This window comes from Geotrypetes seraphini, chromosome 9, assembly GCF_902459505.1.
Source record: "Geotrypetes seraphini chromosome 9, aGeoSer1.1, whole genome shotgun sequence".
In the NCBI taxonomy this organism is placed as follows: Eukaryota; Metazoa; Chordata; class Amphibia; order Gymnophiona; family Dermophiidae; genus Geotrypetes; species Geotrypetes seraphini.
Window position 1 is genome coordinate 9562109 of NC_047092.1, and position 27935 is coordinate 9590043.

The following is a 27935-nucleotide window of genomic DNA, read 5'->3' on the forward strand; positions in this document are numbered from 1 at the left end:
ACAATTTTTTCTTCTCTTCCTATTTGGATTTCTTCTTGCCGGTCCTCCGCAAGTTCGTCCCTTTCATCGATGCTGAAGCTCGTTTCCAGTTTGAGGAGGTGGTGGCAACCCTGTCCCAGTTGCGGCTGCAGCTGATGCAATCCTCCTACGATGCCTTCGAGCTCTCGGCACGTGCTGCGGCCTGCTCAGTCGCCATGCGTCGCCTGGCCTGGCTTCGCACTATTGATATGGATCCGAACCTCCAAGACAGATTGGCTAATGTGCCTTGTGCGGGAGCGGATCTATTCGATGAGTCTATCGAGACTGTTACTAAAAAGCTTTCGGACCACGAGAAGTCTTTTCAATCCATTCTGCGTCCTAAGCCTAAGCCTCAACAGTCTCGTCCATCTAGACCGCCTCAAATCTACCAGAGGCGTTATCAACCCAGACAGGCTCCCCTAGCGAGACAGCTTGCGAAGAGGCAGCCTCCACAGAAGTCTCAGCAGAAGCCTCAGATGCCGGCTGCACCCAAGGCCACTCAGCCCTTTTGACTCTCTTCCAGGGAGCATAACCGACGTTCTGTCTTCCCTTGTTTTTCCCATCGGGGGTCGACTCCACCATTTTTATCATCAATGGGAGTCGATCACCTCGGACCTTTGGGTCCTTACCATCGTAAGAGAGGGATACTCTCTTCATTTCCAACGGGTCCCCCCGGACCACCCTCCAAGAGAGTATCTTTCCAACTCGATGCAGACCGCTCTTCTTCTACAGGAGGCGCAGGCTCTGCTTCGGCTTCGAGCCGTCGAGCCGGTGCCAGTAGATCAGCAAAACCAGGGGTTCTACTCCCGGTATTTCTTGGTTCCGAAGAAGACGGGCGATCTGCGTCCCATTTTGGACCTTCGAGTCCTCAACAAGTTTTTGGTCAAGGAGCGGTTCCGCATGCTGACCCTTGCCTCTCTCTACCCCCTACTTGAGCAAAACGATTGGTTATGCTCTCTGGATCTCAAGGAGGCCTACACTCACATCCCGATACATCCGGCCTCCCGCAAGTTTCTCAGATTTCGGGTGGGACATCTACATCTGCAGTATCGAGTGCTTCCATTCGGCCTTTCCTCGTCTCCCAGAGTCTTCACGAAGTGTCTGGTGGTGGTGGCCGCTGCACTCCGGAACATGGGTCTCCAGGTATTTCCATACCTCGACGACTGGCTCATCAAGGCACCGTCGGCTCCAGAGGTCATTTCGGCGACCTTGACTACAATTTCCTTTCTGCAGAGTCTGGGCTTCGAGATCAACTTCCCCAAATCACATCTTCAGCCCACTCAGTCTCTCCCCTTTATCGAGGCTGTTCTGGATACCATTCAACTTTGAGCATTCCTTCCTCCTCAACGCATGGATGCTCTCCTTCTACTCTGCCAGTCGGTGTCTTCTCGCCCGTCCATTTCGGCGAGACACATGATGGTCCTCTTGGGCCACATGGCCTCTACAGTTCATGTGACGCCTTTTGCCAGACTGCATCTCAGAATTCCTCAATGGACCCTGGCATCTCAGTGGACTCAGGTGTCCGACCCGTTGTCCCGTCACATTGTCGTCACTCCTGCTCTACGGCAGTCTCTTCTCTGGTGGATGACCTCTTCGAATCTATCCAGAGGTTTGCTGTTTCACTCTCTTCCCCATCAGAAAGTTCTCACGACCGATTCATCGAACTATGCCTGGGGGGCCCACCTGGATGGTCTACGAACTCAGGGGTTCTGGACCACTACGGAACGACTCCATCAAATCAATCTTCTGGAGCTCAGGGCCATCTTCAATGCTCTCCAAGCTTTTCAGCATCTGCTTCACGACATGGTGGTCCTTATTCGCACAGACAATCAGGTCGCCATGTATTATGTCAACAAACAAGGGGGCACGGGCTCGGCCCCTCTTTGTCAGGAAGCTCTTCGAGTCTGGGATTGGGCGGTTCGCCACAACACCTTCCTCAAAGCTGTCTACATTCAGGGGAAGGACAACGTCTTGGCAGACAAATTGAGTCGTCTTCTCCAACCTCACGAATGGACGCTCCATTCCAAACCCCTTCATCAGATCTTCGCTCAGTGGGGAACGCCTCAGATAGACCTCTTTGCAGCGCCCCACAACTTCAAACTGCCTCAGTTTTGCTCCAGGATCTACACTCCTCTCCGCCTCGAGGCAGATGCCTTTCTACTGGAGTGGGGGAATCGCTTCCTTTATGCGTTTCCTCCCTTTCCTCTCATTCAAAAGACTCTGGTCAAGTTACGATCAGACCATGCCACCATGATCCTGATTGCTCCTCGGTGGCCCAGACAACCTTGGTTCTCCCTTCTACTTCAACTCAGCAGCAGGGAGCCAATACTTCTTCCAGTGTTTCCTTCACTGCTTACTCAACATCAAGGTTCACTGCTTCATCCCAACCTGCAGTCTCTCCACCTGACAGCTTGGTTCCTTTCAACATAACCCCTCACCAGTTCTCTCAAGCTGTGAAGGAAGTCTTGGAGGCTTCCAGGAAGCCTGCTACTCGACAATGCTATTCCCAAAAATGGACGAGATTCTCGACCTGGTGTATTTCCAATGCTACAGAACCTCAGAAAGCTTCTCTATCGTCTGTATTGGACTATCTTCTACACCTGTCCCAGTCTGGTCTCAAGTCTACCTCTATACGAGTCCACCTGAGTGCTATTGCGGCTTTCCATCAGCCTCTACAGGGGAAACCTTTGTCTGCTCATCCTGTGGTTTCCAAATTTATGAAAGGACTTTTTCATGTCAATCCTACTATCAAACCTCCTCCTGTGGTTTGGGATCTCAATGTGGTCCTGTCTCATCTTATGAAGCCTCCGTTTGAACCTCTCAAAACGGCTCCTCTTAAGTATCTCACCTGGAAGGTGGTTTTCCTGGTGGCCCTCACGTCAGCTCGCCGAGTCAGTGAGCTTCAGGCCCTAGTGGCAGATCCACCCTTCACTGTATTCCATCATGACAAGGTGGTTCTCCGTACTCATCCAAAATTCTTACCTAAAGTGGTCTCTGAATTTCACATCAATCAATCCATCGTGCTTCCAGTGTTTTTTCCAAAGCCTCATTCTCATCCTGGGGAATCTGCTTTGCACACTCTGGACTGTAAACGTGCTCTGGCTTTCTACTTGGATCGCACAAAGCCACACAGAACTGCACCTCAACTTTTCGTCTCCTTTGATCCAAACAAGTTGGGACGACCTGTATCGAAGCGCACCATCTCTAACTGGATGGCGGCTTGTATCTCTTCCTGCTATGCCCAGGCTGGATTATCCCTTCCCTGTAAGGTCACAGCCCACAAGGTCAGAGCAATGGCAGCCTCTGTAGCCTTCCTCAGATCGACACCGATTGAGGAGATTTGTAAGGCTGCCACTTGGTCCTCGGTTCATACCTTCACCTCTCATTATTGTCTGGATACTTTCTCCAGACGGGATGGACAGTTTGGCCAAACTGTATTACAAAATTTGTTCTCTTAAGTTGCCAACTCTCCCACCATCCCATTGGGGTTAGCTTGGAGGTCACCCACTAGTGAGAATACCTGCCTGCTTGTCCTGGGATAAAGCAATGTTACATACCGTAACAGTTGTTATCCAGGGACAGCAGGCAGCTATTCTCACGTCCCACCCACCTCCCCTGGGTTGGCTTCTCAGGCTAGCTACCTGAACTGAGGAGACACGCCCGGTACATCGGGCGGGAAGGCACTGGCGCATGCGCGGTGCGGGCATCTCGAAACTTCTAAGTTTCTTCAAGCAAGACATGCTTTCAAGATGTCCGTGTCGGGGCTCTGTCGGATGACATCACCCACTAGTGAGAATAGCTGCCTGCTGTCCCTGGATAACAACTGTTACGGTAAGTAACATTGCTGACTCTCCTAATCGTGTACAGTTACTTAACCTTCCATAACTTCAAGTACAATCTTTTTTTATTGATTAATTAATTTATTTCTTATATCTTATACATATTGCACCTAACTTTATGTATCCTTTCTTGAATTTTACCCCTAATTGCAGGGTTCTTTGATCTTTTGACTTATTGTGAACCTTGCATTTTTAGCAGTTAGAGCTGCTTTTCTTTATATGAAAAATAGGTACCTTTTAAGCTGCTTTTCTTTATATGAGAAATAAGTACAGTACCTTTAGGACTTTAGTTTTACACATAAAAGCAGATGAAACACTTACTATTACCATTTGGGCAGTGTCTCTGACAATTGTCAAAAGCCATTTTCTGAGCTGTCTGAAAATTAGCCATCCTTGACTTGGCTGAAAGTGCCCTCATGGTCCCACAAAGTGCATGCTTTCAGCTGCAGTAAGGAGAGGCATTCCCAGTGGCATGTTTTGGTCAGGAGAGGAAAATACTGTATTTTGAAATGTATATACAGAAGAAGCAGGTGTAAAATCCAGAAGTGGATAGGGGTACTCATGGGCAGCTGGGTGAGCTGTTTTAAAAATTGCAGACTGTGCATAAAGTCTTATTTTAAGCATGTACCAAAACAAAATTGTTCCATTAGCAAAAATGAATTGTAGAAATTTTCAAAATAAATGCACAATTTTGTCTATTACTTTACCATTAAATGTGTTTGAATTTTGAAATCTGTACATTTTAGTGAAAAAATCCTTGGATAAAGCTTTTATAAAGAAAGTAGGCTTCTGTTTTTAATCTCTCTTTTTAATGAATGCTCTGTGGGATGACTTTTTTAATGTGTCTATCTGCTTCTATTCAAACAGCCCCTGCGAGGAAAGAACCCAGTGGACCTCATTACCGTTGATTCCTTAATAGAACTGCAGGATTTTCAGAACCCCTTTCGATACTGGGTAGTTAGTGTGATTGAGAATGTTGGTGGAAGATTACGACTCCGCTATGTGGGACTGGAGGAAGCTGAATCCTATGACCAGTGGTTGTTTTACTTGGATTGTAGACTTCGACCGGTTGGTTGGTGTCAAGAGAATAATTATAGAATGGAACCACCATCAGGTAAAACTTCAAGAAGATAATCATAAACAGCATTTCTTAAATTGGTCATAGGAAAAGGGGTCTGGGGTGTGTTTGACCAGGACTAATGCCAATTGGTCCTGGCCAGGCTGCCCCTAGTGGTAATATCATACAACTACCACTAGGGGTCATATGGGAATATGACTCCTAACAATAGTCATGCAATTTTGAATGATACTGGACTGACCAGGAGTGACTGACTGGGCATTACTCCTGGCTTAGCTCCCACTCTGGACTGCCTGATGACCCTATGAACTGCCTTCCCTAGGTACCCCCCCTGAGCCACCATTGAAAAAAATTGAATGAATAAGATAGCTCTTCTGTGTCCTTAGGGGTAGGGGTGGAAGGCTTGTTCTTGTGAAGCTGGGTGGCCCTTGTGGTGGGGTGGGGTTTAAGTCAAGGTGGGGCAGATACTTGGAGGGACCCTTCATCGGCAGCCCAATGCTTTTGGATGGTAAAACGCTCAGGATATTTTACTGTGGTTTATAGGCTGTAACTTGAGTTGTGGTGTATCATCACATTGAGTTAGGGTATTCGCATGAAAATGAGATTTAAAACATGCATTTGTATAATTTGAACCTCATTATTACCTAACCCGCTGCTGAATTGCTGCATTATTTTTAGTCAAGCAGCATTAGGGCCCTTTAGGTCACATTAAGTTCCAAATAAAGCACGTTAAGGCCCTAACGCTGCTTGATGAAAAATTACTGTGAAACCCTTAAAATGACCACATTGTCCTCTGCTTTGTGGGGCTCAATATACCAGATTCATAGGTTGTTTCTTCCTGAGGATTATTATAATTTACCTTGATTCTTGGGTTAAAAGTTTTTTTACCTTTCCTTTGCTGTTTTATTTGTATTTTGCCATTGCAATTGTAATGCATGAAATAGCAAAACTCATTAAACTATGGGCTACCATTTTAGTGGTGATAGATGTGCACTCAGATGGTATCTCTGGTTAGTCTTAAATGATGGTGATGTTATTTATGTAGCTCTTTGCAGGGATACTTACTTAATGGAGAGTTCTTGCTTTTGAATTTTAACATTTAGTCAAAGGCACAAATATTCAAAAACTGCTGAGCGCCAGTGGCGTAGTAAGGGGGGGGGGCGGTCCCCATCCTCCTCTTTGCCCCTTCCTGCCACGTGCCCATTCCCTTTCCTCCCCTTCCCTCATAGCTTTTTAATTTTCCCGGCGCGAGCAGCATTGCGAACTTGCTGCCTGCATCAATGTTGGCTCTCTATGATGTCACTTCTGGGTCCTGTGCCTAGAATGTGACATCAGAGGGAGAGCTGACACGACACAGGCAGTAAGTTTGTGATGCTGCTCACACCGGGAAAATTAAAGAGGGAAGGGAGGCACGAGTGCGGCAGGGGGGAATTGGGAAGGAGCGAGGGACAGAGAAGATGGTGGGGAGGGCCGTCACCACAAAATTTAGTTGTCACTAAAGTCAAAACGAAGATGAAAAAGTGAGGCAACTTGGAAACTCCCAAAACAGATATCAACCTCACTAGTAAAGAATTGATTGTAGAGAGGCTCAAAGATATATATCACTATGATACGAATTGCCACTAAGACCTTCAATATAATGATAGCAGATATGCTAAATCCATAAATTGGTATGCTTGCTGTTATATGAAATTGTTATCTAATGAAAAAATAACAAAAACAGCAGCTTGTATATCATTTACTTATCCTTATCTCTAGCATGCCCCGACGGGACCCGTTTCGCCCAAACGGGCTTTTTCAAGGGTTCAAATAGGAGCTCTTATTTCAGCGTCCTCTCGGCTTAGGGGCTAGCAGAGACACTGCATTAAAGGATAAGTAAATGATATACAAGCTGCTCTTTTTGTTATTTTTTCATTAGATAACGATTTCATATAACAGCAAGCATACCAATTTATGGATTTAGCATATCTGCTATCATTATATTGAAGGCCTTAGTGATATATATCTTTGAACCTCTCTACAATCAATTCTTTACTAGTGAGGTTGATATCTGTTTTGGGAGGGCCGCCTCTACGCCACTGCTGAGCACTTAAATTTATGCTCCTAAGTTAGTCTTCCAAATTTGTTCCCTGTTTTCATCCAAATTTAAGAACTGAACTTTTCAAATGAAAATTCATCCTAATTTAAGAGCTTAAATGTTCTCATAAATCTAATCCTGCCATTCGTTTGCCTAAATTTGAGTCTAGTGCTGAAAATAAGTGCTAAGTTCTGAACTTCTTTTCCCTACTCTAAATCTGCCCTATTATTACATACATTTTATAGTGAAATTTTTGAATAAAAATGTATGCGCTCAACCCTAGTAAATTTTTTAGAGAGGTCAATTTATGAGCATAACTCAGCCCCATAGTGAAAAATAAGAGGATAGTGCAGTCCAATGGAGAATTTTGATTTAGGATTTAAAAATGTGATGTTAGGGGCTGTAAATATTAGAGCTGTACAGGATAGCATATTTTACTGTTCGACCAAATACAAATAAAGAACAATATTATTCAGCTGAATATGAAGAACAAGCATTGAGCTAAACATATCCAAGATGGAGCTGCTCCTCTTTCCTCAAAAACTCTCTGCTCCTCTTCCTCCGTTCTCCATCTCTTTAAATAATACCGTCATCGTTCCAGTCTCCTCTGCAAACAATTTTGGAGTCATCTTCGAGTCCGACCTCTCATTTTCTACGCACATCCAACAAACTGCTAAGGCCTGTTGCTTCTATCTCTACTACATCACCAAAATTCACCCCTTCCTCTCAGAGCACACTACCCGGACTCTTGTCCACACTCTTGTAATCTCATGCTTAGACTACTGCAATTTACTTCTAACATGTCTCCTGCTGAACCGTCTCTCCCCCCCCCCTTTACAATTGATGCAAAACTCAGCTATATGACTTATCTATTGCCAACCCCACTATATTCACCTTACCCCTCTCTTCAAATCACTCCACTGGCTCCCTAGCCACCTCCGCATACAAGTCAAACTCTTATTACTAACCTACAAGTGTGTTCATGCCATAGTCTCTCAGAACCTCTCCTCTCTCATCTCTCCTTATATGCTTCCCTGAGAACTTCGTTCCTCAGATAAGCTGCTCTTAACTGTACCTGTCTCCTCCACTGCCAATTCCAGACTTTGTTCCTTTCATCTAGCTGTCCCTGGAATAAACTACCTGAGTTTGTCCACCACGCCCTTTGCCTTACCTTGTTTAAAAGCAGACCGAAAACCCACCTTTATGATATAGCCTTCAATCCATAACCCTACTGCCCACCAACCCAGCCAGCAGATTAACTGTTCCCCTAAACTGTATCCATGACATCCTGTTTGTCTGTCAAGGCTGTTTGGATTGTAAGCTCTTTCGAGCCTGCGAAGTATAGGATCTCTTGTAAAGACAATCCAATGACTTTCACACTTTTCAAAGTTATGTGAAAAGAATATTCATTTTATCTGAAGGATCCACTCTGTATTTTTGCAAAAGTCAGCAATTCCTACAGCAGACTGGTTCTAGCAAGTTTTTAAACTTCTTATTTTAATTGGCACATAGTAAAATGGCCCCCTGGTTATTTATTCCTAAGCTGTACTGAAAAGTGGTCTCTGGTATGACTAGTGCTTGGGCTTCTCATGCGCTGTGGCTACTTTTAACATAGCTATAAATTGGCGGCATTTTCCATGATTGCAATAATGGCCATGTGCTAATTTTCCCATTCATTCATGACCATTAGTGCATGAGCCCTTAACTAGACCTATTGTCTAGGTCAGGGGTGTCCAATGTCAGTCCTCGAGGGCCGTAATCCAGTCGGGTTTTCAGGATTTCCCCAATGAATATGCATGAGATCTATGTGCATGCACTGCTTTCAATGCATATTCATTGGGGAAATCCTGAAAATCCGACTGGACTGCGGCCCTCGAGGACCGACATTGGACACCCCTCGTCTAGGTGGTAAGGACTCCTTCGCTAACCACACGCTAATCAAATAGCATAGCCACGCTCGCTGTCTGCCCCCAAACACATCCCCAGTGCTAAAAAATACATTTTATTTTTTAGCATGTGGGTAACATGCACACATGCGAAAACTACTGTAGGATATTTGAGCACACCCTACAGTAAACATAAGTTAGTGCTTGATGCAGTTTAGTAAAAGGCCCCCTAAATGCATAAATTGCCCCTCTCAGAAAAAGAGGGGGGGGGGGAGAGAAAATTCTTCCTTTTTGTACCTAGCAGCGTTTATAAACTTGAATTAAACCTTATTCTGTTTGATACTACTTTAAAAACTGAATTGTGAAAAATAGCCCCACTGAAGACTTGAAAGAATAATATGGTCTCAAATGGAACAGAATTGCTATAGAACTGGTTCAGAGCTGCATGTTTTGCCAGATTTGGGCCTTTTAAGGTAGTGGAAGTGTGATCTCTATTAGAGAATGACACGGGGACAAATTTTTCCCCGTCCCCACAAGAACTCAATTTCCCCCCTCTGTGAGTTTTGTTGCTGTCTCTACCCCTGCCCTATTCCTGTAAGCTCTGCCTTAATATCTCAAGCCTCGAACACTTATGATTTTAAAGTGTTTGAGGTTTGTGCAGATGGGAATGGAGCTTGCAGGAATGGGGCAGGGGCAGGAAAAGAACTCGTGGGGATGGGACAGGAAAATTAGTTCCCGCTGGGGCCGGGGGAGTTGGGAATTTGTCCCCATGTCATTCTCTACTGTGAAAGACTTAGCAGGTGGGTAAGGGGACAAATTTGTCCTTGTCCCCCAGGGCTGTGGAGCCGGTAGATAAATGTTCCGACTCCGACTCCTCAGTTTTTTGTACTTCAGACTCCGACTCCAAGTACCCGAAATTTCCTCCGACTCCGACTCCACAGCACTGGTTAATTTTCAGATCGTTAAAATGGAATGTCAAGTTGAGAGAAATGAGCATTTTCGACACCACCTTCTTTTTGCTTTTAATCAAGGTTCTAAGGCCGCAGAAGCTGCTCGCAACATTTGTGCTGTGTATATAGTGGGTGCTATAGCTGAAAGAATCGCTCGTGATTGGTATGCCAAGTTCAAAAATGGAGTCGGTAGATAAATGTTCCAACTCCGATTCCTCAGTTTTTTGTACTCCGACTCCAGGTACCCGAAATTTCCTCCGACGCCGACTCCACAGCCCTGTTGTCCCCACAGGAACTCAATTCCCCATCCCTTCCCTATGAGTTTTGTCGCTGTCGCTGGCCCTGTCCCATTCCTGTAAGCTCTGCTTTAACTACACAGGCCTCAAACACTTATGATTTTAAAGTGTTTGAAGGTTGTACAGATGAGGACAGAGTGTGCAGGAATGGAGCAGGAACAGGAAAAGAACTCGCAGGGATGGGACAGGAAAATGAGTTCCCGTGGAGACAGGGAAAAATTGTCCCCGTGTCATTCTCTAATTTCTATCTCCTTGGTGCTGTGCTGTTTCAGCCATTATCTTTACCCTCAAAAGACTTAAGGTCTTCCCCTTAACAGCACATCTCTGTGCCTCTCAAACACTGGTATGATTGAGTAGGGTTTTTTCTCTATCTAATTTAACATGATGGGAATTAAATCTTTTGTGCTTGAGAGATGAGTTTAGAGTTATCAATGGTCTAATTAGAGGCATCTGTTTAAAGTTGTAGTGAATTTGAACAGATGTGTCTTGTATGTTTTAATTCTTTACAACTGTATTTTAAACACATGCTGTAGAGAAGTGCTTTAAAAAGTAACATCTTTTAATTTGCATATGAATTACTTTGTCTTTGTTGCTTACATTGTATGGGTCGTTTCTGTTGTAGACATCTGTTATTTAAAGAGCATATATGATTGGAAAAGTGCCCTAGAGAAATCCATGAGTGATGCAGCAAAATGTCCTCTTCCAGTGGAAGTATTTAAGGTAGGAATTACATTTTTCATTTACTCAACAAAATCATCAAATATTAAATGAGGCTCAGAAATATTTAGCATTTGCTAAAGTAATTTGTAACAAGAGGAAGAGGCGGCATATAGGCCCACTATGTAGTAATTACATTACATTAGTGATTTTTATTCCACCATTCCTAATTAATGTTCCTGACATTACATTAGTGACTTTTATTCCGCCATTACCCTGTGGTTCAAGGCGGATTACATAAGAGATTATCTGAACATTTCCAGAAGAGTTAGAGTTGAGCGTGTTACTTCGGGGGATTGAAATGCTTCCTGCGGAGTTAGTTTGTCCTGATGGATTTCTTGAATTTCAGGGGTTTTATTTCTTTTCTGGTGTCGTGATTAGTAGATTGGAGAGTTGGTGGTCTAGTTTCACTGCCTGCATGGCCAGTAGGCCATCGTACATTTTTTTTTTTTTTTTTAATTTTATTTGTTTATTCAATTTTATCAATAGAAACAAGCAATACATTACTTGTATTTCAGATTAACATAAATTATTAAAAAGAAAACTTATAAACCAATTCCACTTAAATCAGTGTTTTGGTTATTCATTTATACTTCCAATATATTTAGTCCACAATTTTTTTATAAGAGATTCTTAGCAAAGAAAATTAACAATAGAAACAATCTTATCCAACCTAGAAAGCGGCAATTATCTGCGGTGCTACAGCCATTCATGGCAGGTTATACATTCTCAGTCATAGGCACTACTTGCTCTTTGGATTCTATAAATCCTACTAGTTGTTTAGGTTCAAAAAACAAGTAATTCTTATTCTGATAAGAGACAAAGCATTTTACAGGAAATTTCAATAGAAAATTTGCCCCCAAGGCAAGGACTCTTGGCCTTAATGCCAAGAATTCTTTCCTACGCCTCTGGGATCTTAAAGACATATCAGGAAATATTCGAACATTAGAACCTAAAAACTGATCATTGATATGACGAAAATACAAACGCAATATATATTCTCTATCACTTTCCAAAGCGAGAGTTATTAACAGGGTTTTCCTTTCCGTTATAACCTCCAAGGAGTTTTCCAGAAAAGTTGTTAAGTTCATATTTTCATTGTTGGTCCCTTGAATCTCATTAGGAGTGGAAACTTCCACAGATCTCTTGATTTGAAAATAATTAGCTCTAACAATAGGTGGCAAACTTTCAATAGGAATAAGCAAAATTTCCTTGAAATACTTTCTTGCCATCTCCATTGGTGAAATTAAGGGACATTTTGGAAAATTTAGGAGTCTCAAATTATTTTTCCTTAATTGGTTCTCGAAACTTTCCATTTTTCTAGCAATAAATGTTCTTTCTTTTACTAATTCCAAGTCCAATGTTTCCATTCCACAAATTCTTGACTCCTGTTTTTCTATTTTCTCATTTAAATCTTTAAGGGCCAAACCCTGTTGCTCCACTTTAGAGTGGATAGTCCCATAGTCAGTATTGAAAGTGGAAAAAGACATTTTGAGGTTAGCGTCCATAACTGAAATAGCCTGCCATAAAGCCTCCATATCAATTACCTTAGGCTTCTCCAACACCCCAAAAGTGATCTTACTTCCTCCCGAAGCTCCTCTCTCCTCTCCTGCAGTGTGGGTAAGCTGTCGGTGTACTGCAGCTTCTTCTTCGGCTCCAGATGAACTTGGAGTTACCAGCCCTCCTTCACTGAGGATCAAAGACTCCTCCCGGGTCCATGATGCATCAGGAACTCCCAGTACTGCACTGCTTCCAGGTTGTGGGGGTGGATGCCTCTGTTCCGGGCTTAACATCGCCCGAAGCTGCTGGCTGAGTTCGCCCGACGAATTCGGGCTCACCCCTGAAGTAGCCACCGCCGATTCGCCCGATCGGGCCAAAGCCTCCTCAATTGTGCTCTGCACCAGACGCGGTGCCGCTACCGCCGCTGGAGGGTTGCCGTGGAGGGCTCCTTTTCTCTTACCCATGTTGAGGTAAGAGAACTGCTAGTTCCACAGAAATAGCAACGCCGGCCGAGAACAAGAGAGGGAGCCTCACTCTCAGGCGTCCGCTCTCATCGCCATCTTGAATCTCTATTCATCGTACATTTTTTTTGCATTTCACGCCTCTGATTGGGAGGGGCATGAATGGTGTCTGGGTTCTTCTTTGCCTGGTTGTGGTAGTTCGGATAAGGCAGTTGTTCAAGTAGGCTGGGCTGTCTCCATTCATGGCTTTAAATAGTAATCAGTAGAATTTGAATAGTATTCTTTCTTGTATTGGGAGCCAGTGTGAGTCGAGGTATGCGGTAGTGATGTGGTCGTATTTCTTCAGCATTATAGATCAGTAGTGTTCACTCCCAGTCCTCAAGGTTTTCAGGATACCTCTAATTATCCAAGGACAAGCATGCAGTATATTCTCACATGTGGGTAATGTCATCCACAGGAATCCCAGCAGTCAAAAAGTATACTGTCACTTGAAATCTTTAAGACTGCCTGTACTGCACGTGTGCTGGTGCCTTCCCGCCCGATGTCAGCTCATGGGACCATCAGTTCTCAGTTTTCCGCGGATCTGAGAAGCTGTTTTCTTAGAGTTTCTCTAAGCGCGTCAAATTTAATAGTTTTTTTCCCTTCCGTATAGCCCTATTTCTTTTTCTTTCATTTTGTTTAAAAATTTTCAATTTTTTATCGAGTTTCTTATTTGGGCTTTCAGGCTCTTGTAAGCCTGTTTTCAGGCTGGGAGCCTCACCATTTTTTGGGGTTACTATCTACTCGACCTCCCTGGACCATGGAGTCCTTTGGCCTCACGTCAGCGGTTTATCCTTCAATATCCAAGCCTCCTTGCAGCTTCAAGCAGTGCAATCGGTGTCACAGGACCATTTCAGGTACAGACCCACACAACTGATGTGTCTAGTGCCTAGGTTCTGAACACCGAGACATTTCCTGCATGCTATGCTCTAAATTGCAGAAGAGGTCACTTAAAACCATGAACTTCCAGTATAAAATGATTTTCGGCTCAACTTCATGTACATTGAGACTTCGCCAGTGCTCAATATCCAACAGCTTCAGCACTGACAACTCGTTCCACCTCTGTTCATCAGTGCTGCCTTCCTAAAGGGAAATCTCGTAAGAAAGCTAAGAAGCTTAAACACATTTCCCCCTCCAACCATGATTCTGCATCGTCTCAAGCATATTCCCCATCGACACACTCAGACCAGATCACCATCACTGCAATTGGTGTCTTCTCTGAAGCATAACTTGATGTCAAGGTCACCAACGTCTTGACCCATGATGCAACCTGCGCCCATTGTACCCTTGTCAACATCGGTATCAGTGCCATCTTTGTAAGATCAGCTCAGAGAGCTGATGCAGAAGGAGGTAAATGGGATGCTGAAGTTGCACTCAGTGCAAATGCCTGCTTTGATTCATCAAGTCTCAGCCTAGTCTGAGCAATGCCAAAAGACCACATCAAGTGACTGTATCTGAATTCAGGAAAGCTTGGGACAAACACAGAGGGAGAGGCAGGGATTGTAGAGCTGAACAGTTGGTATGGATGGTCAGAGTGGATTAGGGTTACCAGATTTTCCCGAAGGAAAATCCAACCCCATGCCCACATCCTTAGGCCCGCTCAGTTCCACCCACATCCTGCTCCCAGCCCCACCCCCTTAACATAAGAACATAAGAATTGCCATCTCCGGATCAGACCCTGAGTCCATCAAGTTCGGTGATCCACACACGCGGAGGCCTTGCCAGGTGTACCCTGGCATAGTTTTAGTCCCCATATCACCATATGCTTCTCAAGGAAGATGTGCATCTAATTTACTCTTACCCGTATCACTCTATACCACTCTTAAGGAGATGTGCATCTAGTTTACCCTTAAATCCTAGAACGGTGGATTATCCCAGGACAAGCAGGCAGGTATTCTCACTAGTGGGTGATGTCATCAGACAGAGCCCAGATACAGACATCTTGCAAGCATGTCTTGCTTGAAGAAACTCAGAAGTTTCGAGATGCCCGCACCGCACATGCGCCAGTGCCTTCCCGCCCGATGCTCCGGGCGTGTCTCCTCAGTTCTTTTTCTTCCGCGGAGCTGAGAAGTCTATCTTCAATTTGCGCCCATTGAATCTCTTTTTTGCCTTCTTTTTTGCCGCGGGTTGAGTTCTTTTGGCTCTCCTGTGCATTTATTTCTTTCTTTGATTTCTTTAAAAAAACAAACAAACATTTTTCCTTCCGATACCGGGTCGGCCGCGTGGCTGGGGCCCCGCGCCTTCGACCTTGCGGCGAAGCTTTTCCGGCCTATGTCCCAGCCGATTACCGGTTTTAAAAAGTGTAGCAAGTGCCAGCGCGCGATTTCGCTCACGGACCCTCATCGACGCTGCTTACAGTGTCTGGGACCGGATCACTTCCCGAAATCGTGCCGGCCTTGCTCCACTCTGACGGCGAGAGCGTTTAAGCGTCGCTGTCTGCTGTGGGAGTCCATGTTCAAGATGGAAGCTTCATCGGATCCTGCAGCTTCGACATCGACATCGACAGGTGTTTCGACTCCTTCTGCGAAACCCTCTGCCTCCCCGGCTCCTTCGGGCCTCCTGAAGCCGGCATCGTTCACACCGGTTTCGGCCCCGGCTTCGGCGCCGGTGCCTTCCTCCGTCTCCTCGGAGCAGGTATCGACCCCGACTGTTCCTCCGGTAGTGCTCAAGGTGCCGAAGACTGGCAAGCAAAAGCACGCAGCACCGAAGGAGCGCGGAGACCGTGCGGAAGGGCCCCCTTTTGGTGCAGATCCCTCCATATCGGCTTCGTTGCGGTCCATCCTGGAGGCTCAGTTCGTGGAACTCATGCAGACCATGGGGCCTCGGCTGATTGCCACCATACAGGGTGACCTTCCAGCTTCGGCTTCGAGGGGCGGACCGCCCCCTCCACCTCCTCCTCGCCGCACGACCTCGTTGCTCGGCGAGGAGGAGCGGCGAGCGGTGTCCGGGTCCTCGAGGAGGTCCTCCGTTAGCGCTGTACCTCCTTTGGAACCGATTCCCTCGAGGAGGGCCTCCCTTAGTGATATGCCTCCCTTGGAGCCCATCCCCTCGAGGAAAGCCTCGTTTAGTGACCTGCCTCCCTTGGAATCGATTACTCCGCCCCATGACTCAGTGTGGCGCCCACCTTCAGGGCCACCCAGTCCTGGGCATAGCAGGAAGCAGGATGAGTTCTTCCGGACCCCCTATCAAACCTGGACGGCGTCGGGGGAGCCTCCGACTCTACCGCCTCTGGACGGCATCGAGTCCAATCTGCTCCTTGGAGGCGTCTGAGCCAGTTTCTCACAGACGGGCTCGATCCCCTTCCAGGCATCGGGAGGGGCATCGATCCAGACATTCTTCGAAGCATTCCTCTCGACACTCGACCGTCTCGCCTCAGAAGAAATTGCCTCGGTTGGGGTATGCTGCTTCGACTGGGTCTCCTCCTCCGGGCCCAGAGTTCGAGGACACCGAGGTTTTCTACTCGTCATGTTGCTCGCAGGCCTCTCTGGAACCTGAAGCCTCTTCTTCTTCTAGTCTGTCTCGAAGACCGGCGACGGCAGACCAACTGTCCTTTTCATCGTTCCTCAGGCAGATGGCGGATGACACGGACATTACTCTCGATGCTGGGTCTCGATATTCCAAAGAGTACCTCGATACCATGCACTTGCCTCGTCCTCCTGCTTCCCCTGCACAAGCTCCTCGACCAGACCTTCATGCGATGCTTTGAGTCTCCTTACTCTTAAAGGCTTCGAGGGTCCTCAGCTTTCTCACCAGTCCCTCCTGGTCGAATCCTCGCTCAAGCCGTCTCATCCTGGCCAGGTCTATGCTTCAGTGCCTCCGGGCCGCGAGGGCAGAACCATGGATAAGTTTGGTCGACGCATCTATCAGAATTCGATGATGGCGTCTCGAGTCCTGAATTACAATTTCCACTTTGCAGCCTACTTGGAATTTTTTCTACCTGTGCTTCGGAAGTTCACTCCATACATCGAATCCCAGGCTAGATTTGAGTTTGAGGAAGTGGTTGCTTCGCTGTCCCAACTTCGGCTTCAGTTAATGCAATCTGCCTATGATGCGTTCGAGCTCTCCGCCCGAGCGACGGCCTGCTCGGTGGCGATGCGCCGGTTGGCCTGGTTGCGGACCATTGATATGGACCCGAATCTTCAGGACCGCCTGGCGAACGTCCCGTGTGCTTGGGCGGATCTTTTTGATGAATCCATCGAGACTGTCACGAAGAAGTTGTCTGACCATGAAAAGTCCTTCCAATCTATCCTTCGGCCGAAGCCTAAGCCTCAGCAGTCTCGACCTTCTCGTCCACCGTTGATTTATCAGAGGCGTTATCAGCCGAGGCAAACTCCTCCTGCGAGGCAACCGGCGAAGCGTCAGCCTCCCCAGAAGGGTCAGCCTAAGTCTCTGTCGCCTGCTGTCCCTAAGACCACTCAGCCTTTTTGACTGTCTCGTCGAGGGCATAACCAACCTCGTTCTGCCTCCCCCTGTTTTTCCCATCGGAGGGCGCCTCCATCATTTTTATCATCGCTGGGAGGCCATAACAACCAACCTCTGGGTCCTTACTATCATCAAGGAAGGATACTCTCTTCATTTCCATCGGGTCCCTCCGGACCACCCTCCAAGAGAGTATCCTTCCAACTTGACTCAGACCGCCCTTCTTCTCCAGGAAGCTCAGGCTTTGCTCCGGCTTCGTGCCGTGGAGCCGGTCCCTACGGACCAACTGAATCAGGGGTTTTACTCCCGGTACTTCCTTGTCCCAAAGAAGACGGGCGACCTGCGACCCATATTGGACCTCAGGGCCCTCAACAAATTCCTAGTCAAGAAGAGGTTTTGCATGCTGACACTTGCTTCTCTCTACCCTCTCCTTGAGCAGAACGACTGGTTATGCTCTCTGGATCTCACGGAGGCCTACACTCACATTCCCATTCATCCGGCCTCCCGCAAGTTCCTCAGATTTCGGGTGGGACATCTACATCTGCAGTATCGAGTGCTTCCATTCGGCCTGTCCTCGTCTCCCAGAGTCTTCACGAAGTGTCTGGTGGTGGTGGCCGCTGCACTCCGGAACAGGGGTCTTCAGGTATTCCCATACCTCGACGACTGGCTCATCAAGGCCCCGTCAGCTCCAAAGGTCATTTCGGCGACCTTGACCACGTTCTGCTTCCTGCAGAGCCTGGGCTTCGAGATCAATTTTCCCAAATCTCATCTGCCGCCTACCCAGTCCCTTCCCTTCATCGGGGCGGTACTGGACACCATTCAGCTTCGAGCATTCCTTCCTCCTCAGCGCATGGATGCTCTTCTTCGTCTCTGCCAGTCTGTATCTTCTCGCCAGTCCATCTCAGCGAGACATATGATGGTCCTCCTGGGCCACATGGCCTCTACAGTTCATGTGACACCCTTTGCCAGGCTCCATCTCAGAATTCCTCAGTGGACCCTAGCTTCTCAATGGACTCAAGTGTCAGACCCGTTGACTCGACACATCATAGTCACTCCTGCTCTTCGGCAGTCTCTACTTTGGTGGATGACCTCTTCGAATCTATCCAGAGGTTTGCTGTTTCGCACTCCTCCTCATCAGAAGGTTCTCACAACCGATTCCTCGACCTATGCCTGGGGGGCTCATCTGGATGGGCTTCGCACTCAGGGATTCTGGACCAGTGCGGACCGCCTCCATCAGATCAATCTTCTGGAGCTCAGAGCTATCTTCTATGCTCTTCAAGCTTTTCAACATCTGCTTCACGACATGGTGGTCCTCATCCGTACAGACAACCAGGTCGCCATGTATTATGTGAACAAGCAGGGGGGCATGGGATCGGCCTCCCTCTGCCAGGAAGCTCTCAGAGCCTGGGATTGGGCAGTTCGCCGCAATGCCTTCCTCAAAGCTGTCTACATTCAGGGGAAGGACAATGTCTTGGCAGACAACTTGAGTCGTCTCCTTCAACCTCACGAATGGACTCTCCATTCCAAACCCCTTCATCAGGTCTTTGCACTATGGGGGATGCCTCAAATAGACCTCTTTGCGGCTCCCCACAACTTCAAGCTGCCTCAGTTTTGCTCCAGGATCTACACTCCTCATCGACTCGAGGCAGATGCCTTTCTGCTGGATTGGGGGAATCGATTTCTGTATGCGTTTCCTCCATTTCCTCTCATTCAGAAGACTCTGGTCAAGTTGAAATCAGACCAAGCCACCATGATTCTGATAGCTCCTCGGTGGCCCAGGCAACCTTGGTTCTCCCTTCTACTTCAACTCAGCAGCAGGGAGCCATTCCTTCTTCCAGTGTTTCCTTCACTGCTTACTCAGCATCAGGGATCTCTACTTCATCCCAACCTGCAGTCTCTCCACCTGACAGCTTGGTTCCTCTCAACATAACTCCCCACCAGTTTTCCCAGGCGGTGAGGGATGTCTTGGAGGCTTCCAGGAAGCCTGCTACTCGTCAATGCTACTCCCAGAAATGGACTAGATTTTCTTCATGGTGTATTTCCAATTCTAAGGAGCCTCAGCGGGCCTCCCTATCCTCTGTGTTGGACTATCTTCTACACCTGTCTCAGTCCGGTCTCAAGTCGACATCTATACGAGTCCACCTGAGTGCTATTGCAGCTTTCCATCAGCCTCTACAAGGGAAACCTCTCTCTTCTCATCCTGTGGTTTCCAGATTTATGAAAGGACTTTTTCATGTCAATCCTCCTCTCAAACCGCCTCCAGTGGTTTGGGATCTAAATGTTGTCCTTTCTCAGCTTATGAAACCTCCTTTTGAGCCTCTGAGCAAGGCTCCACTAAAGTTTCTCACTTGGAAAGTGGTTTTTCTGGTGGCCCTCACTTCTGCTCGCAGGGTCAGTGAGCTTCAGGCCTTGGTGGCGGACCCGCCTTTCACTGTTTTCCATCATGACAAGGTGGTCCTCCGCACTCATCCGAAATTCCTGCCTAAGGTGGTCTCTGAATTTCATCTCAACCAATCCATCGTGCTTCCAGTGTTTTTTCCAAAGCCTCATTCTCATCCTGGAGAATCAGCTCTGCACACTCTGGACTGTAAACGTGCTTTGGCTTTCTACTTGGATCGCACCAAACCACACAGAACTGCTCCTCAACTTTTCGTCTCCTTTGATCCAAACAAGTTGGGACGACCTGTATCGAAGCGCACCATCTCTAACTGGATGGTGGCTTGTATCTCTTTCTGCTATGCCCAGGCTGGATTACCCCTTCCCTGTAAGGTCACAGCCCATAAGGTCAGAGCAATGGCAGCCTCTGTAGCCTTCCTCAGATCGACACCGATTGAGGAGATTTGTAAGGCTGCCACTTGGTCCTCGGTTCATACATTCACCTCTCATTATTGTCTGGATACTTTCTCCAGAAGGGATGGACAGTTTGGCCAAACAGTGTTACAAAATTTATTCTCCTAAGTTGCCAACTCTCCCACCATCCCATTGAGGTTAGCTTGGAGGTCACCCACTAGTGAGAATACCTGCCTGCTTGTCCTGGGATAAAGCAATGTTACAGTTGTTATCCAGGGACAGCAGGCAGCTGTTCTCACGTCCCACCCACCTCCCCTGGGTTGGCTTCTCTGCTAGCTACCTGAACTGAGGAGACACGCCTGGAGCATCGGGCGGGAAGGCACTGGCGCATGCGCGGTGCGGGCATCTCGAAACTTCTGAGTTTCTTCAAGCAAGACATGCTTGCAAGATGTCTGTATCGGGACTCTGTCGGATGACATCACCCACTAGTGAGAATAGCTGCCTGCTGTCCCTGGATAACAACTGTTACGGTAAGTAACATTGCTTTCTGCAATTACTTCCTCTGGGAGAGCATTCCAGGTGTCCACCACTCGCTGCGTGAAACAGAACTTCCTGATATTCGTCCTGGACTTGTCCCCGCTCAGCTTCAGTCTATGTCCTCTTGTCCGTGTCACATTGGACATTGTAAATAACTGCTTTCCCTGCTCCATTTTGTCGAATCCTTTCAATATTTTGAAAGTCTCGATCAGATCCCCTCGCAGTCTCCTCTTCTCAAGGGAGAACAACCCCAGGCTCCTAAGTCGTTCCTCGTAGTCCAGGTTCTCCATACCTCTCACTAGCTTCGTTGCTCGTCTCTTCGTTACTCGTCTCTGTTCGTGCATCAAGACAGCATCCACACATGCGCAGATGTGACACGATGATGACATCACGCATGTGCGTGTAATGTCACGCATTGCATCCGCACATGCGCAGATGCCATCCCGACGTTAGTTTTTCAAAACCCGGACAAAGTGCCGGGTTTTGAAAAGCCATCCAGACTTTCGGACATGTTCGGACATATCCGGGGAAATCCAGATAGGCTTAAACTGGTTGCATACATGAAGAAGGACACAATACTACTCGAAAGGGTCCAGAGAAGAGCGACTAAAATGGATAATGGGCTGGAGGAGTTGCCGTACGGTGAGAGATTAGAGAAACTGGGCCTCTTCTCCCTTAAAAAGAGGAGACTGAGAGGGGACATGATCGAAACATTCAAAATACTGAAGGGAATAGACTTAGCAGATAAAGACAGATTGTTGATCCTCTCCAAGGTAGAGAGAACGAGAAGGCACTCTAAAGTTAAAAGGGGATCAATTCCATACAAAAGTAAGGAAGTTCTTCTTCACCCAGAGAGTGGTAGAAAACCAGAACGCTCTTCTGGAGTCTGTCATAGGGGAAAACACCCTCCAGGGATTCAAGACAAAGTTAGACAAGTTCCTGCTGAACCAGAACGTACGCACATGAGCGGACCACTTGTCTGACCCAGCAGCGGCAATTCTTATGTTCTTATGCTGCTATTTTCTCTGTTTCTTTGTTAAATATTCTTGGCCTTCCAAGGGTTAAAGTACATGATCTGTTTGTTTCATATGTTCTGCCAATGAATTGATATTCATTTAAATTGTCATAAATCTATAACATAATAATAGGTCACTTTCTAACACCCTGTGTGCAATTACCCTGAGAGAGAATATGAAAGTACTTACAGTTCAGTTGCAAGCACCGGTTGTTAAATCAAATAAGCTATTCTATGGTGATTCTTGTCATTATATCCCCACAGAGACATTAGATAACAAAATTGCGTTCAGAAAATAAACAGTGCCAGCTTTATTCCCTTGATGATAGAGCAGTCAGTCTTTCTGTTGACTGAAAATGTAAATTGTTTTGTATACTCCTTCCTAGATGCTTGTTCAACCAAAGAAATTCTGTGAAATTTGATATTAGTGAAAGACTGGCAGAGAAGGGCTCTTGTCTTTTTCCCAGCAAGAGCAATTGTGGGTTTGATTTACACAAATTCAGGGCTTTAATTTGCGGTAGAAGGAGAAAGGCATGAGGGTTTGTCCGAACTCTACCTGCTGTGTCATTAGAACATAAGAATAGCCTTACTGGGTCAGACCAATGGTCTATCTAGCCTAGCAGCCTGTCCTCACAGTGGCCAATCCAGGTCACCAGTACCTGGTAAAAAACCCAAAGAGTAACAACATTCCATACAGAATCCCAAACAATAGCAAGATTCCGGAATCCCAAAGAGTAACAAGATTCTAGAATCCCAAAGAGTAGCAACATTCCGTGCTACCGAACCAGGGCAAGTAGTGGCTTCCCCCATGTCTTTCTCAATAACAAACTATGGACTTTTCCTCCAGGAAATTGTCCAAACATTTCTTAAAACTAGCTACGCTATTCGCTCTTACCACAACCTTCTGGCAATACGTTCCAGCTTAGCTGAATTATAAGGCAGGAGCTGCTGATGGTGGTATCAGCTAGGACTGTAGAGTCACTGGATAGGAAGTAGGAGGTTAGAACTCAAAGAGAAGGCAGCAGAAAAAGAAGGGTTGGGATTGGGAAAAAGGGGAGTTGGGTGGAGTGGTTGGGGAAGTAGGGGAGCGAGCACCTTGGGCAAGAAAAGTTATTCTTGTTCCCCTAAGGCAATGGCACTTTTCCCTTCTTTCCTCCCTGTTAGTTGAGAGTTGGGATGGGCTGAGAGTAGGGATGCTAGCAGATGCAGATAGGTCAGTTGAGTCAGGGGTTAATGGGCTTACACAGCTTGTGGTCACACAAGCTGTTTTTGCAAGATTTGGAGTGGTGTATGAGGGGAGAGACTTATTTCATCAAGTGGTGAGGAATAAGGTCTTCAAAGGTGGGGTCTGAGGGCCTGGCCATGTGGCATGGTAGATCCCAGATAATAGTACGGCAGGGCTTGCATATAAGGGACCTATTTATGGCCTGGTGGGCAGTCACTGCAAGGCCATAGTTTGTGGGGTTATAATGGTTTAAGACCACTGGTCAAGTTTCAAGTTTTATTAAAAATTTGTTATATCGCCTAATCAGGATCAAGGCGGTTTACAAAGATTTTTTAAAAAGGGAAACATAAAATTATACATAATTAATTGGACAGGACACAACTAATAATAGAACACAGTAATCCACAGACAGGACTGAAAAGATAAGGATAAGGGGAAGAACTACAATATTTATAGAGACAGGAGGAAGTAGGGAGGAACAAGAGGTCTAATTTAATTGGCCAAGTGAGCCACAAAAGTAGCAGTGAACTTGAAATGGAGTCAAGTTTTACTTATTTATCCACTTTTAAGAAGAGATTCACTCAAGGTAGTGTACAACAGGTGTAGCTTGATAAATTATTTCTATTGTGTTAACAGCACAATACTGTAATAGTAAGTGACAAAATACATTCAAAACAATGAGGTAAACATTAAGGGCTCCATTTACAAAGGTGCGTTAGGGCCTTAACGTGTGGAATAGCGCGTGCGCTAGCCGCTACCGCCTCCTCTTGAGCAGGCAGTAGTTTTTTGGCTAGCAAGCACTATAGCGTGTGCTAATCTGGTGCATGCGCTAAAAATGCCAGCACACCTTCGTAAAAGGAGCCCTAAGTCCTAGTACTAGCAGTAACGCTGTATGATGCAGTATCAGAAATATACATATTAAAATAGCACATTAGAACATTCATATAACAGACATAATAAATGTTCCCAGGACTGCACTCAGATCCAAAATGGCCACCGTGACCCTAAGAAGTCATCTTGTGGATTCAGAAAAGGTGCATAGAATGACCTCAGCTAAAGCAGGAGTAGTGGAGTAACCTAATAATTAGATTTGTGGAATGAGACCCAGGAGAGCCTGATTCAAATCCCACTGCAGCTCCTTGTGATCTTGGGGAAAATTACAACCTTCACATTGCCTCAAGTACAAACTCAGGCTGTGAGCCTCTAGGGACAGAAAAATACGTGCTGTACCTGAATGTACACTACTGGGCCTGCAGGCAGTATATAAAGAATGAAAAAGAAAGAAAGAAATTAAACCGAAAACCAGGTCCTGTTGCACTATGTGCAGCTGATATTTCTTCTGGAGTACTTGGCTGCTTCCTGAAAAAAGATAGATTTGCTTTCAGCAAAGCTTTTCTGGGATGCATTCCAGAGTGTGGGGGTTATTCCAGAGAAGGTTCCTTGGCAGATGTGGTTAAGGATATTCCTTAGGAAGATAAAGTATTAGCAGTCTTGGAAGTGCATAGAGGAAGATCTGGTTCTTCGACTTCTCTGGCCCATTATCTCCAGGGCCTTGCTCTTAATCTTCCGTGAGTCAGGCAGAAACAATCTGAATTAGTTGCAATTGGACATTACAGTAGTATAGCCGTGACATTATCATGACATAGACTACTGTGTTCAGACTTACCTTTGCAATATACAGAGAGAGATTTTATAGTTGCCACCTAAACAAATATATAGGTATAATATAAAAATATCAAGTGTAGACATTTTCACGTTATATTTTACAAAAGTGTCTCTCAAACTGTGTGCCATGGCAAAGTGGTGTGCCACAAGAGAGTCCAGAAGTTTACTTTATTTTAAAAATTCCCTTCATAAGTATACACCAGAATAGATGACGTGTACGTCATGTACACATGAGTCTGTCAATGTTATAAGTGTCTATGTGCGTAAGGATACAACTGCCCAGACAAGCATCATTCTTTGACGTGATTGGTCCTTGAAAACTAATGGCAAGTAATTTTAGTTTTATTTTTTATGCAGTAGCTATCCTAACCTGAGAAACAAAGCATCAAAGCTTTGCTACCGTTTAGATCTTCTTATATTTGCGAACTTGGATTTTCAGCTCTAACAGAAATTAAATTGAAAAAAAAGAGATGGTGGATGATGAAATGCATGTTTGTTGACTATTGAGCTGCGTTTTGAGTTAATTTGCACTCAAAAACAAGCACATCCATCGCATTGATTACCAATTCTATTCTATCTACTTTAGTTTCACCATTGTTACAATTATATAGCATAAAGAACTTTAAATAAATAACTCTCAAATTGGTTTAGCAATTTTATAATTTAAATTGTAACGTGTCTTGAAAAACATTTGCTCCGTTTAGTGTGCCAGAGCTAAAAAAGTTTGAGACACTGTTTTATAGTATGGCTGACCTTAGTCTATTATGTTGATATAATAATATATTAATCAATAAAAAGAAATGTAAAAAATTATTTTCTGTGATATGCTTGTGATGTTTTCAGAGGCTTATGAAGAGGGTCTCCTAGGGATAAGTTTACCTTCAGGTAATGGCTGGATCGTTTGGTGTCACCAAGGCACCCTTTTATTAAGGTGGGTTAGGAAGTTTTTTGCAGGCCGCTGTGGTAAAAGCACCAATGCTCATAGAATTCCTATGGGCATTGGAGCATTTACCACCGTGACCTGCAATAAGAAACCCCAACACAGCTTGATAAAAGGGGCCTAAAGTATAATTATTAGGGCTGTACATCGATTACAATTTTTAATCGCATGATTAATCGCAATTAAAAAGCACCCCTTTTTACAGTGCAATGCAGAGAGAGCAAATGTAAATACTCAAAACTGACATATTTCAATTACTAAATTAAAAATAAAATAATTTCTATTACCTTTGCTGTCTGGTGATTTTCTTTCTAATCTTTTCATTCCCTGACTCTGGTGCTGCTTCCCTGTGCTCGCAACACAGTTCTATGCTGTCAACTATCTCTAGGATCTCCTCTCTATTCACTTTCTGTTTTTTTCTCCAGCGTTGTCAGGCAGAATCCTGCGTTGTCGATATCCCAATAAATAACAGGTGCTCCTCAGTTTGGTTGCAAATGATGAATTTTGTGTCTTTTTGGTGATAGTTCAATGTAGTGAGGCTTTGAAGGTATTTAAAATCCTTAACACAGTATTTGCAAACAATTGTCTTGTCCTTGAAACAAAAGTCACTGTTCAGCAAAGCCTTTTTGTTTTCCGTTGCCACTTTCTCTCTTCACAGTATGAACTAAGGTTCTTCATACAATAATAGGATAAACTGCCCAGCCAGAATTAAAACAAGTTACAAGGCTTTGACCTGACCTGTCATCATTCCAACTAAAAGTCCTCAGCTACATTGTTAGGGAGGAAAGGGGAGAGAGGAGCTGCATTTTTCTTTGCACAGAACCCCCCACAGGACTCTACATAACATTGGCAGAATGCTGCAGAAGTGGGGAATCAAGCGGCTCTGCTCACTCTGTCTTCCCTTGGCTTGCACATCAAAAAGAGGAGGAAGCGATCCGCTGCACAGTGGGTCACTTCCTCTCCTGTGCTGGCTTAATCCGATCAGCGGCTTCCCTGGCCCAGGCCTGTCTTTCACTAGCACTACTGTCACTAACACTGCCATTGTCCCTGCTTCAGATGCAGACTAGAGAGCTGCACGGGAACGGGGACCCACGGGGATCCCGTGGGTTCCCCCTTCGGGTCGTGGGGACGCCTCCGAGGGTTGTGGGGTTCCTGCGGGGTTGGATGCGAGGCTTGTCTTCTCCCTACCTGCCCTGCCGCAGCACACAGCCGATCAGAACGGAAGTCTTCCACGATGTCAGCGCTGACGTCGGAGGGAGGGTTTAAGCAAAGCCCTCCCTCCAATGTCAGCGATGACATCAGGAAGACTTCCGTTCTGATCGGCTGTGTGCTACGATCGGCAGTGACGTACCAAGGAGGGCGGGGAGGGCGGTCCGCCCGGGTGCAGCCATGGGGGGGGCACAGCCGGCCAGGTCCCCTTACCTTTGTGGCGCTTCCTCCGACCGACCGACAATAGGCCCGGTCCGACAAATCTCCCTGCCCTGTAGCTGCGAATATAAATTACATTCTTACAGCAGCTTCAATACTCCAGCTGCTGTAAGAAGGTAATTTAGATTCGCGACTACAGGGCAGGGAGGTTTGTCGGATCAGGCCTGTTCTGTTGTCAGTCGGGCGGGGAAGCGCCACAAAGGTAAGGGGCAGGGAGGGAGAAAGGGAGGAAAGGTGGAGTGGAGAGGAAAAGACGCATAAGGTAAAACTGAGGGGGAAGAAGGACACTGAAAGCACTGGTGTAGACAAAGGGGTGGAGAAGAACGCTGAAAGGACATGGGGAAGACGAGGGGAGAAGGACGCTGAAAGGACATGGGGAAGACAGAGGGGGGAGAAGGACACTGAAAGCACATGGGGAAGACAGAGTGGGGAGAAGGACGCTGACAGGACATGGGGAAGATGGGGGGGGAGAAGGACACTGAAAGGAAATGGGGAAGAGAGAGTGGGGAGAAAACGCTGGCAGGGAAGAAGATAGAGATGCCAGACTATGGGGGGAGCGGAGGGAAGAAGATGGGTGCCAGACCAATTTGGAAGGGGGAAGAAAGGGAGAGGCACAGTAACAAAGCAAATGGAAGACGCAGAGAGAAGAGAGATAGTGGATGGAAGGAATTGAATGAGAACATGAGGAAAGCAGAAACCAGGCAACAAAGGTAGGAAAAAAATTATATATATTTTTTTTTTTTTGTGCTTCAGGATAAAGTAGTATATTAGTTGTGTTGATAAAAATTTATAAACATTAGAGGCTCTGGTAGAAACCTATTTACAAAGTATGTATTCTTCCCAATTAATATTTCCAAATTAATAAAGTCTTTTTGCTTATTTGTAAATGGGTTTCTACCAGAGCCTTTAATTCAGTAGCATAATTAAATGAAATAACTATTTCTGTAGTTTATAGGGACGGGTGAGGACGGAGGGGATTCCTCGCGGGGACAGAGGGATTCCTCGCGGGGACGGGTAGGGACGGGTGGGACTTTGGCGGGGACGGGTGGGATTTC

The 27935-nt window shown here is 46.0% G+C and overlaps 1 protein-coding gene across 5 annotated transcripts in view; it reads left to right on the top strand.

Moving 5' to 3' along the window:
* Positions 1–27935, top strand: part of SFMBT2 (Scm like with four mbt domains 2) — a 243407-nt gene that overhangs the window by 109464 nt on the left and 106008 nt on the right. For all 5 annotated transcript variants that reach the window (XM_033959308.1, XM_033959310.1, XM_033959309.1 and 2 more), the window contains 2 exons: positions 4725–4971; positions 10767–10864. In XM_033959308.1, coding sequence (XP_033815199.1) covers positions 4725–4971; positions 10767–10864 — 345 coding nt within the window. The remainder of the gene's footprint in view (positions 1–4724; positions 4972–10766; positions 10865–27935) is intronic.